At 35.7% G+C, this 13,630-nt stretch overlaps 1 protein-coding gene across 6 annotated transcripts in view; it reads right to left on the bottom strand.

Annotated features, from left to right (window-relative positions):
* Positions 1–358: 358 nt before the first annotated feature.
* LOC123551407 (runt-related transcription factor 3-like) overlaps positions 359–13,630 on the bottom strand; it is a 56,134-nt gene continuing 42,862 nt past the window's right edge. For all 6 annotated transcript variants that reach the window (XM_045340327.2, XM_053540900.1, XM_045340329.2 and 3 more), the window contains 4 exons: positions 5,550–5,663; positions 3,895–4,095; positions 3,339–3,485; positions 359–2,978 (listed from right to left, as the gene is read on the bottom strand). In XM_045340327.2, the coding sequence (XP_045196262.2) occupies positions 2,116–2,978; positions 3,339–3,485; positions 3,895–4,095; positions 5,550–5,663 (1,325 nt within the window). In that variant the 3' untranslated portion in view covers positions 359–2,115. The remainder of the gene's footprint in view (positions 2,979–3,338; positions 3,486–3,894; positions 4,096–5,549; positions 5,664–13,630) is intronic.

The following is a 13,630-nucleotide window of genomic DNA, read 5'->3' as shown; positions in this document are numbered from 1 at the left end:
AAACGGTCCTATTTGGTTAACCTCGTACGGACGGACGAACGGACGGACATGACGATCACTATATGCCTCCCGCATCAGTAGATGCCGGGGACATAAAAAACCATCTTCAAAATCCTGAAAATCATACATTTTCACGGGCTTAAAGATTTTAATTTTAAATCTATGATAAATGGAAACCTGTCGTGGATTCTGTTTGTTCATTGGGTTTGAATTTCAAGGACTGGTCCAATTAAAATATCACCCACATCAAATAACACATTTCTTGTTACAGTGTAAATAGAAATGCAAATAGTTCTAGGATAATATTTATATCAATGATTAATAATAAACTGTAGCATGACAAACTAGCAACACACAATCATTTTCTATCATATATATTTTTGATCATTTACATCACAAATGTGTAATAATACAGAATGGAATTTAGAATACCATTTCGGCTGGACTTCAAACAGAATATTAAAGTACAATTTTTAAATAAGGAAGCGAAACTACGTTTTCAACCAGTAAACACTGTATCTATGAATATCAAGTAGACGCACGGGTATTACGAGTAAACCATAACAACAACCAAAAATAGCTTCAGTCATCAAGATTTTCAGTAATTAAAAAGACATGGACCCAGATCAACACAACAAAAATTATAATAAAAACAGGATTGTTACCACGTTCAAAAATATAATAAATCTTAAATGAATGTTATTTAAGTCGATATTAACGCTGTGAAGTACCACTGAATTCCTGCTGTTTTATGCTTACTGCCTCACATTTGGCAGATATATGGAAACATGCCCCTTTAAGAAACTAGATTCAGATCATAGACATGCTAAACTTTACATGACAGTCTACTGCAGCGGACACTTGTAACATAATTTCCGCAATAGAAGCTTAATATCGTCGTCTGTTCCTATTCAACATTGTCTGTAAGAAAGATAATTGTCTTATGCATTGGGCTTTTTTCATATACGAGTTCATTCCCTTTGACATAAAAATTCGCATCACTTGCGTTAGGAAAAGTAAAAAATATATATACATGAACGTAATGTACATATTATGCAAGGATATAGGCAGCAATAAATACGTCATTCTGAAGTACAACTGACAATTTTGTTTTTAATCCGTCAAGTAATTTAAATATTTTGGATCAACAGACTTAAAAAATAGTATGGTCCAATATGGAATTCTACAATATGAACACGTAGCCGGGACGCACTGTTACTGACTATTGCACGAAATAAAGAATATATCAAAACAGACGCCAGTACACCAAATGATTTTAAAAGAATGTAGAAAAAAGTCAAAACACTTCCAATACAACAATTCTGATATTTCAGGAAACAAAACTTGCATTTTTACCCTCTCATTTTTTGAGCTCGCCAACAGAAGTTAAAAGGCACCCCCTCTCTATCTTACTTCTCCCCCTCCCAATCCAACCCTATTCTGAGAATATCAGCACATAAAGATAAAATGCATACAAGACAAAAATGTGTTACAAAACTGTGATAACTTATCAATATTCGCTTTTTTACAGATCTAGGCAACCAATACAATATAAATAGCAACATGAAATGGAATCGTCGAGAAATAAAAAATGCCTTCAGGAAATATGATAATGTGGAGGCTACCGTCTGTCGTATATCTATTATAAACACATCTTCTCATAGCACCATGAATCAGTGACCTCATAGCAAAATAATTTTCATATTTAACAGTCAACATTTATATATATATATATAAAGAAATATATACATGAAACATTCTGATCTTCAAAATATGCTCTAAATTCATTGTTAATAAAATGCAATTTATAAACTGGATCTCTGACTCAAATACTGCGTAAGCTGACGTCTGTCAAAACTCAAGTCAAAACATAATGCTTCAGGCGAAAACAAATGTACAAAAGACAATATTCAATGCTTTCACTTTTCTTTGGTGCCATATAAATAATTACTTTCAGTGTAATAACGTCCGAGACAGCACGTGAGCAACCTCGCCATGTTTCAGAGATCAATGACGTCACAAATGTCACGCCAACGATATTTACCATTTTTCAATGACAGAACTTATCTTTATCACTAACATTTCAGTAAAGATTTGTTCCTATGCCACTTTTTTTCAATATGGCCGCCAAACATTGCCATTATCGCCATTGTTTCGACCGCGCGGCGGGGAATGACCAGGGGCGTCGTGAAGCGGCGACTGATTCGTCTGCATTTCCGTGTGTTGGTTTCTATCGTCGTCACGTGACTGTAACTGAGTACTCTCGAGGGCAAGTCTCGTGGGTGACAAAAGAGGCCTATCCATTCTCATCTGTATATCAGCTTGCCGTGGCGCCATCATTTCATTTGGGCGCTGAGACAAATAATGACCTGCAGGCCTTGTTCCTAAAATTTCGTAAGTTCGCACTTCACCGTCTGGCAAATAAATACTGTTCTGCAGGTTTTGCTGGGCACCAGAGGAGTGTAAGTGTGGATAGATGAATCCCGAAGACAGCTGTGGCGATACAGGTATAGTAAACGATGATGCAAGTGTTGACTGTGGATTCATGGAGTTATATAAATCAGAGGACAACATTGGAGTGTATGTATTTGAACCAGTGTTCGTTGGGTTCGCCAGGGTTGAAATGGCTCGACTTTCTTCTAAAATTGCAAGATTTGTACTTGTACTAGCAAATGGCACTGAAATAGTACTGTTTAGATGTCGCGGTTCCGTAAATCTCGGCTCTGGAATTCTCTCCGGATACCGTAAGTCCGTTGTAGTTGACTGGAACCGAGGCGGTAACATTAAAGACAGACTAGAGCTACCGGGATACCTAGGTTCGAGCGCAGAAAACTCAAGGCGGTGAGGTTCTGGCAGTAGCGGAAGCTGACGTTCAAGTGCCGTGACATCTTGTTGTGACGTTGCAGGCACCTGCAGATCTGATACGTTTGCCAGGCGAGACTCTGATACATCCATCTCGGGTGGCGATAGTCTCTGGCCTGCAATAATATAGAATTACAATTTGATAATTTTACCTACTATATACGTCATATCAAATTTTACATTTAAAATACTGTACAAAATTCACTTTCCTTTTAAATTTGTTGCGATGTCTTATCTGACATAGAAATATCTGGATGGATTCAAAAGTTTTGATTCGTCTGTCATTTAAATTTCTCCAGAGTCATTTTTAATAGTCGTAAGCAGTTATGGATCTGCGCGAGATGCAGCCGTTAAACAATCTGACAATGGCGTGAATTAACATGTTTATAATATAGGCACATCTGTGTTAGCTAAATATAGTATTACGAATATGAAACCGAGCCTGATAGTGGAATATTCTGAACAGAAACACGTACCGAGGTTAGGTATAGGGGTTATAATGGTGTTTTGTCCCTGTGAGTATGAGGCTACAGGGTGTGATACAGTGCTACTTGACTGGAATAACGCTTCTTTTGTGTAAGGTGTCAGTGACTCAAAACTTCCCCATGGACTCCGTCGGCTTTCTGAAATGTCAAATATACACTGTATATAGTGTTCTATCAATGTCAAATACACTGTGTATATAGTGTTCTATCAATATCAAATACACTCTGTATATAGTGTTCTATCAAAATTTACACTGTGTATTATAGTGTTCTATCAAAATTTACACTTTGTATAATTGCAACGACAGTTGATATATTAAATTACAGTTATTTCATTTCAAGTAAAGTTCAAGTTAACTGAATCTTGACTCGTGTATTTTATACACAGATACAATATTTTAAAATCTTTTAAAAAAGTATATGAATAATAAAGGCCAGAATTGCTTTTAATGTTATGTTGTTGATACTCGGGGTTCGCCACTCTGGCAGAAAATAGTACAGCACGAATCGTATGCTCTATGTTTACGAAACAGTGTAATTGTCTTACCAGAGGCATGAAAGCCGTTCGTATCTGCTGACGGAACAAGAATACGTCGGTTATCCGCTGTTTGTGTACTTCGTCGGAGATGCTCGAGCTCAACTGACGGCGGGAATCGTCGGCTGTCACACAATGGATCTGTGTGGGGTCTTTCCATTGGTATATCGAGGGGTCCACGGTGAATGATACGCCTGTCATCTGTGCGCAACTCTACAAGGTAAGATCAAATTCGCTGTTGTTATTGTTACTTCAATTTGCAGGACTTAGAAGATGGTCCCATTCAACGTGACATATCTCATAGAATGTTATCATTAGTTCTCACAACCTGTATAACCTGGACTTGCAATGATTTCTAAAATTGCTGACTAATTGACTCATCAAATTTGAATATAACGAGAACGAGACCACGTCTGGAGCTCTCGACAAGATTCGAACGCAAACTGCGTACGTTAGTCCCTTACCCAACAATCTCAGCTTCGTTTGCCGCTTGTAACTATATATGCTGTGTATTTCATATCAATAATAATACGTATATATTGCCTTAATCAAATCGTAATTTATAGGATAATCTCAGGAAGCCTTGGCCTTCAACATAATAAACATAGAGAATGGGAAATAAAATCGGCAGACAGTTTCAAGCAATACATTTACAGCGGAATTTCTATGCTAAAAGTATACTTTTTTTTTCTTAAAGATACTGATCTTACATCGATTATCTACGCCTTTCTTTTCTTATTCATTATTTTAACCAATGCAGACGCCTATATATAAAAGAATTATGAACATTTATATCATATTTCTCTGTAAGCATGATTTATAAAAACGCCTCTGTATTGTACCTTTTCCATAAAAATGAATAAAAGAGTTATTTTCTGTAAGAAATGACATTATCTAGATAGTTCCAATTATAACATGTACGAAATGGTCATATGATAAGGTTAAATGGCATACACGCCTTCGCAGCGCTAAAACAGTACTACATAATTCTTTATTATCACACAACGTGTAGGTGAACATTCGATTATATATTAGGTAACCAATTATTTGTTTTCTAGATTATAATTCTCTGTTGCTGCCTTAATGTACTGGCGTGGCACGATGCCAATCCTTACAAACAGTAATACAGTTAATGTTCCTACAGAAATTTCTACAGTGCCCTAACAAGGGTTGGAGCTAGGGGCTTATTTCTACTTATCTAAAACCAGGAGCAAACAGAGTTGATTAGCTGCGTCAGCAATTTTTCAAAACTCTGCAAGAAGGTTCTATTTGGTTTTATGTAGCTATTTACAATCTTATTAACATTGCAGAGACAATTATATTCCATTCCAGAGTTAGCAGATCGAAATCACAGAGAAAGTAAGATTTCTTCGCCTGGGGGAATATATGCTACTTACATAAAAGCTGTTAAAATTTAAAACCGTACGTTGAATTTCTTATCTTTTAATATTAACTAGAACAATGATATTTTACATCCGAACTATGTCCTCTCTGTACCCAAACCCCGCTAGATTGCCATAAAGATAGAACTGTTCCTTTCTCTCCATTGCCGCAGGGGCTTACTTGGTGAGTTGCATGATGAAAAGACTTGTGAGAGAAGATGGGGATGTAATTATAAATATTAGCGTCAAATGCGTCGCTTTCTAAAATTTAAACTGATAACTTACTAGTTTTACTTCTGGCCTCCCTTGGTCCATCGACTGTCACTTTGATAGCCTTCGTGTAGGTGGTGATTTGTGGTGGGTGGGTGGCAACGATAATTGTCAGAGTAAAACTTTTTCCTGTAAAAAAAGAAAAAGTCAGCTTTTGAATAACCTGGTAACTGTCTTTCTAAAACCATAGCACCCTATTTTAAATAGTTTGTGACATGACAGGTCGCACGGTATTGCTGCTCTTTTTGTGCATGTGCACCCCTCATGCTCATTTTATACAAATATTTCTAAATTATTCGTAATAGCCATTGCAAATAAAGTTTGTTTCTTTGTTTTGTGCTTTAGATTGTGAAACGATTTTGGATTTTATTCAGATTCAGTTATGCTACCGAATAACTTGTTATTGACCTAATGCCCTCCCTGATTCATTCTGGCATCCGCCAAACAATCGCACCTTGACCATGTGTCGAAATTCCAAAAAACAAGGGCACGACCATGTCAAGGCCGAGTTATTTGTAACCTTCGCCCACGCGAATTCCCACACACGCTAGCTATTTCATTCATAATCTTGAACCTACGCTCAACTTGTTATCCCAATGGTGAACTACATAAAATCGGGTACCAATATAATCCGTTAAGCTTTACTGGTACCTATTACAGTAGCGTAACCGATATAGTGACATTAGTAAGACTAGGAAACCAGCTTTGTTTCATTCATAATGTACACACATCAGCGCATTGGTATGTGAAGTATATACATGATCTGATAGTAGTATCAACTTTGAACCTAGGATTGTTAATAGCGTTTCAAATTGACAAATAGCTTACATATCTCACATACTTGCATTAGGCAGAATTTATTTTATTTGCCCCGACGTTTATCAACAAATACAATCATGATTATGACAACTTAACAATTATTTAGGTCTTAATATATAAGCTGGAGAACCGTTCAGCCATGCCAACAGTAACAACTTCATACAGCCCGAACTATAAGATCAAAGGGTCGTGAAAAATGGACACAAAATGTATTTTATTCAGTAACTTGAAAGTTCATATTATTAATACACTATGATCATACCAAGCAAAAGTTGTGGTTTCCAAACAACAGCTGTTTCGTACACTGATTAATAGCTATGTACTTAGTGCCTTTTTACAAGTGTAGATATACATTCAGCACTAAAAGTCTCGCTTATTTGTTCAGAATCAGTGCAACGAACGCCGCTACCGTTTTCGAAAAGATTCCTTGCTGTGTTTTGAATCATTGGTAATGAAATAGCGTAATTCGGCTTCAAATTGTTCATACAAATCTTCAGTAACGAGTTTCAGTTTTGTGGTCGACTGTTTTGTTATAACACGTGCGGCTCTATTGAAAATTGGGGTCGTAAACTTTTTCAAATTAACGCGCTTTTAAAGCAGTTTAAATGCCAAGTAAGATTAAAAAAGAAATCAAGGACTCCGGGTTAACATTTATCGATGTGATTGGGTAATCAGTATTCGATACAAATCTTTTGTAGACAACCTGATGTATTACATGTTTTCAGTGAATTATCAAAATATTAGAGTGAAAAATATCTGGTATTTTGACAGTGTGAAAAATATCAATTATTTTTCTTTGGTAAGAAACTATAAAATGTGTAAATTTGTTTTACATGTAAGACCAAATTTAAATATCTTTCACTCATGAACACTATATCTTACATTTCCACTCGTGGATATGCCACTCGTGAAAATATTGCATCTGGTGTTTACTTGTGAAAGGTATTTCAATCTTACGCTGAAAGAAACAAATATCGTTTCTGTTTTGCTTTTTTCTCGTGCAAATTATGTGTAATCAAAATTTCACACCCACTTTAACTGAACTTTACATTTAATCCATTAATATTTAGACTTTAAACTTAATGATATAGTAACTATTACATTATAATCCCATTTTTATGATTTATAACGAAAAACACAAAAATTAAATTAGAAATAGGAAAACGGAATTAGTATGAATTCCCCCGTGTACAAACATTAAGGATGGGACTTAACTTTAATGTTGGTAATTTTGAAACACGATGGTACGACTTTTGGGATGGTGTTGGCGTTCTGGAGAAAACAACTACATTTATATACATGTATGTAAGATTTTATATGCTAATCACGGTTCGACTTATCCGAGAACTGTGTAACTTTTAAAAACTATTTCCATCCTAGAACATTATCACAGTATTACAGATACAATCACTACTTGCAATTTAACAAAATAGTCTGTCACCTGTTAATTATATATACACCCATTTAGTGCACATCATACGATACACAAAGGATTGGCATTTCACTTTGAAACGTTCAATATCGCTAAATTTTGAGTCAAACATAAATAAAGATGTGTTAATCCGACTGTACCTTTTTAAATTAAATGTCGGTTATGTTATTGTATTTTGTCACTTTGTACTTTTGAAATGTTCTGATTTCTTCGTTGTGTTCAACAGTACTGCAGCTATGTACATGACAGTTACCTAGATTCCTTACCCGTCTGAAGCTGTTCCCGCTAATAACTGAAAACTTCCCCGCAATTATCAACGGTTGAGAACGAATGACATTATACGTTTAAGACAATCATAACGGACAACATCGGCCGCACCAAGGGTTCGAACCTAAAGACCTTACTGGATGTCTTGTGTACTACCTACTGAGCTCGACAGTCTTTTTAAAATTTAGTTAGATGAGGGAAAAATCAGGCTCTTGATGTATGTTCTTGTAACTGAAGCCTATATTATCTTACGATATCATGTAATAATCATGTTGAACATAATAAAGCAATTATAACAAACATGTATAACAGAAATCCGTCACATAATTTCTATATAAACGCCCATTAACGCATGTTTCCGCGAATTCTTGCATTTCCCGGATTTATAGTCGTGAGAAAATGCATGACAAGTATTTTAATTACCATAAAGTGTCTCAATTACTTACGTCCGCATGCGTAATTGACAGCTAAAACGCGCAGCGAATAAAATCTGTTCAAAACTGAAGAAAAATAATACGTAAAATACGTCAGCAGTCGTAAACCGTGATATAATAAACCGTGATATAAAAGTACGGCACGTTCGTTGGGACGCGTCAAGGCTAGTACGTTTCACGTGAGTGATGTCAAGCCTTCTGGTGACAAATATAGTATGCATGTTTTTATTACTCGTTTCTTTTCTTAGTTTTGACGACTGACCAATCGTGTTCCGTTTCTGTGTGACTAATTAACGAACAGTCATCTACTAATTTCACAATTGCGAAAAAACAAGACATCATGGGATGGATATAACAAATTTTACATCATACTTTTAGGCCAAATGATGCAAGGTCATGTTTCCCTGTAAGCAAACAAAGAAAAAAGAACTCACTAAAAACATTCTCGATTTCTGATAATACTCGTTTCTATACAGTGTTTTTCTAATGTAATCGTGTTACCTGTGTATCTTCTTTCTCGTTTTTCAAAGAAAATAACTGTAAATTTTTTATTAAAAACTAAGCATCATTAAACTATTGTAGGACATCCTCGCCAGTCTGATTAAGGAACTTATAAACGTAAATCCGTTTTATCTGCGTTATATTTTGGTGCATTTTAACACGGAAACGTCACAACTTACCTTCCTTGAGTCAGACAAGGACATTGCAATATTTCGTAAAGTTTCCTCATAACTTAGCACATACACTGTATCCGGCCCATTTTATCTCTAATAATACATGTTCACAAATAAAACACTGCTATTAGCTGTTAGTGATTACGGAATTCTCAAAGTTGTTGTTGTTTATGATGATGGTAACTTTATACGTGGTGAAATTACAATTGTTGTTGCAGCAATTTGTGTTAATGTTGTTGCTGTTGCTGTTACTGATGATGATGGTGATGGGTGTGGTGGTGGTGGTGATGATGATGATGATGATGATGACAATTGGCTATTATAATCATACTGATTACGATGATGTTGTTATTGTTGTTGCGCTTTTTCTAGACAATAATGATGATCCTGATAACACCAAAGAAGAAAATGTTTTGTTCTCTGCCGATGATGAAAAGATTGAATGTCCGTTTGTTGTTGCTACTGATGTTGTTATTTTTGACAATAGTGTTTACGCCGACGATGATGATAACTGCAGTGGTGATATTAATGAAAATGATGATGATTGTGACATCTACAATATTCTAATTCAAAATAACAGATCACCACGCGTTCTTTGTTCAGGTCTTTCTTGCAATTGTTATTCTATGACTACTTTGTATTAGTTGCTTATAAATTAAAGATTGTGTTTCGATAGAATACTTGAAATTCCAAACATATCTGAAAAGTTGACAATTCCCTTTGTGAAAAATTAGATCAATGAATTAATCATGTTTGACGAATTCTTGAACTTTAATAGATCCTTGCATAATAGAATTAAACATTAGGTAGGCTAAACTATTTTCAATTACTGTGTACAGAATAGTCAATAAATGTGATATAAACCTGTATTAGTCATATCCTATAGGACTTGGTCCGTAATACTGGACAAAGAAAATACCTTACGAGGCAGGTTTTTGAAGAGTAAAGACTAAACAGAATATACACAAACATGGAAAGTTCTCAAACTATTTAAAGGTTACAGAGTACACTCGGCACTCCTAATCTACATCCTTTTCTCGCCCATACTTTTCTAAAGTAAACAATACCCCCAAAATTGCGATATGTTAAATTATTCTAAATTATTCTTTCTTAACTCTTTTCATTAGTGACGTTCCCTTTTAAAGTGACCCCTGCTAATCTCCATCATTGGAAGAATTTTGGACCTTCCTTCTCTAATTATTTCTGCAAATTCCTTCTTCCTATCCCCTAATTGTCTGCCAGGAGCTACCAAAGTTCGTATACTAATTTATTTAGTCCTAATAAGTTGACCACCCCCACCCCACCACCAACATCGGCCAGCTCAAATAGTACAAAAGAAGGACGACTTTTGTGTACATGACAATGATGCCTGAAGTGTCCTTTATGGTGGAGCAAACAAAGGAAGTTTGTCAATTTAGCAAAAAGATATGCAGGAGTTGTTACAGCAAATTGAACGATATGGTCAGATGATACGGCATGATGTAAAACAACTGGCACCAGTCCATGTAATCCAATGAAGAAACATCAACACTTTATCTGCGAAACTTCTCTTTTTATTTGCTTGTGGTCAGTAGCTGACCAATGTAATTGTCTAACAAATAACAATGCAATGAACCACCTTTATACGTGGGTGGGATAATTACTTTCAACTGTGACAACGGTCTGCCAAATACCCCTAATTACATGTTGCATTCTTCTCCCGTAAATGTTTCGAAATTAGGCCTTACAACGTTTGCCTTGTCTGCGTAAGATCCCGGAAAACCTCGCTTCATGTCTGCAGACGATATATTAGTAACCACAGATACTTGCCACAGAAATATAAAAGACAAACAGAAGTTTTCTGGTAAAGTTTACTTTAATGAACTACCTTTCTCTGACCACACAGTTTTTCGTGGTCAACCAACGATAAATATATCGTCGAAGATCAAACTGTTCAAATATACATAAAATGATGACAGTGCGTTTTTTATCAAAACTCATGAATCCAGTCAATCAGCATGGCAGTTAAGGCACCCATTTTAAAGTAACAAATTAAACAAGAGGGCCATGAAGGCCCTGTATCGCTCACCTGACCTACAGATCTAAAGATCATTAAGATTAACATTCTGACCAAGTTTCATTAAGATATGGTCACAAATGTGGCCTCTAAAGTGTTAACTAGCCATTCCTTTGATTTGACCCTGTGACCTAGTTTTTGAACCGACATGACCCAGATTCGAACTTGACCTAAAGATCATCAAGTTTAACATTCTGACTAAGTTTCATGAATATACAGTCATAAATGTGGCCTCTAAAGTGTTAACAAGGTTTTCCTTTGATATGACCTAGTGACCTAGTTTTTGACCCCAACTGACCCAGATTTAAACTTGACCTAAAGATCATCAAGATTAACATTCTGACAAAGTTTCATTAAGATATGGTCATAAATGTGGCCTCTAAAGTGTTAACTAGCTTTTCCTTTGATTTGACCTGGTGACCTAGTTTTTGACCCGACATGACCCAGATTCAAACTTGCCCTAAAGATTATCAAGTTTAACATTCTGACTAAGTTTCTTGAAGATACAGTCATAAATATGGCCTCTACAGTGTTAACAAGCTTTTCCTTTGATCTGACCTAGTGACCTAGTTTTTGACCCCATCTGACCCAGATTTACATATGACATTAAGATCATCAAGATTAACATTCTGACCAAGTTTCATTATGATATGGTCATAAATGTGGCCTCTACAGTGTAAACTAGCTTTTCCTTTGATTTGACCTGGTGACCTAGTTTTTGAGCCTACATAACCCAGATTCAAACTGGACCTTAAGATCATCAAGATTAACATTCTGGTTAAGTTTCATTAAGATTGGGCCAAAATTGTGATCTCTAGAGTGTTAACAAGCTTTCCCTTTGATCTGACCTAGTGACCTAGTTTTTTACCCCAGATGACCCAATATCGAACTCGTCCAAGATTTTATTGAGGGTAACATTCTGACCAAGTTTCATTAAGATTGGGCCAAAGATGTGACCTCTAGAGTGTTAACAAGCTTTTCCTTTGATTTGAACTGATGACCTAGTTTTTGATCCCAGATGACCCAATATCGAACTCGTCCAAGATTTTATTGAGGGTAACATTCTGACCAAGTTTCATTAAGATTGGGCCAAAAATGTGACCTCTAGAGTGTTAACAGTCAAATTGTTGACGACGGACGGACGGACGGACGACGACGGACGACGGACACAGGGCGATCACTAAAGCTCACCTTTGAGCACTTCGTGCTCAGGTGAGCTAAAAAAAACTACTGAAATTCGTCTAAAACTGCTATGTACATTTGGCAAATGATAACAGTGTGTTTTGTTATTGTTTTTGTAGTTGTGTAGGGAATGAGTGTAATTTAAGAAATAACAGGTTCGTAAAAGAAGTGTTACAGAGATAAATTTAGTCTATATATTTCCCCTATTTATTTTCAAATCAGCCACAGAAAATGTCCTCGTCATCCATTAATGGGATCCGGCGGCAAATTCAAGTAAACTGTGACACGAACGTGTGCATATGATACAAGCTTTAAGCGACTAGTTTTTAATGATTAGCATAGAAACACCTCCTTAAGTATATCTTTTATTATAATTGATAGCTTGAAACGTGATGTAACATGTGGTATTTTGTCTGAAATATTACTCGCCTGTTAATACTAGCTTCACGGTTGATTAAAATACATCTCGATTTCTCGACGTGCACCCTATCAAATCTGTTTTACCCTTACCTTTAAATTGATATTTTGTCGAAACAAAAACTGATGCAAAAACCTGCGTATTTTTTTTTCTACCCGTTAGTCGAAAAAAACAACTTACTTCCTTGAATGAATGGATCAGCTATGACTGACACAGCAGAATAAACATCAAAAGTTAGTTTTAATTGTCAATTTGATTTTAATTTGATAATTAAAAGTTGTAGACAGTAAAAGCTATCGTCTGCTGTCGGAGCCCGACAAATAATGTCATATTTTTTAGATACGCGTGCAGAATTAATGTTACTAATGCAGTATCAGCCAATATATAAAAAAGAGGGAAAGAACCCAAGGTTAAGTTTTATACCAGTCAAATGACAAAGCATTTCTAACAAAGAGAGAATTACTAAGCGATGCACAAAACAACAAAACTACAAAGTAATGGTGACTTTATTTATTATACCGCTCCCGAATCCCCGAACAGCAGACGACATATTGAAAAATCAACAGACGACAAAGGATGTGATTTACACGAATAAAGGTTATAAAAAGGCATTTAAATTAATTATCTGACAACTTCAAAAACGAGTGTTTATAAATGAAAAATATGAAAAGAAATTCTATTTTTGGATTTCTTATCGGTAGACAAAACCCAGCGTCTCTTATTGCGGTTTGACATAATAGCAATCACGTTCGATAGTCTTATGCTACTCATTATTTAGCTAAGTACTGTTACCATTTTTGGATTTGCGTGGTAT

The sequence above is a fragment of the Mercenaria mercenaria genome, chromosome 4 (assembly GCF_021730395.1).
Source record: "Mercenaria mercenaria strain notata chromosome 4, MADL_Memer_1, whole genome shotgun sequence".
NCBI classification, from domain to species: domain Eukaryota; kingdom Metazoa; phylum Mollusca; class Bivalvia; order Venerida; family Veneridae; genus Mercenaria; species Mercenaria mercenaria.
This window is presented reverse-complemented; position numbering and strand designations above follow the sequence as displayed.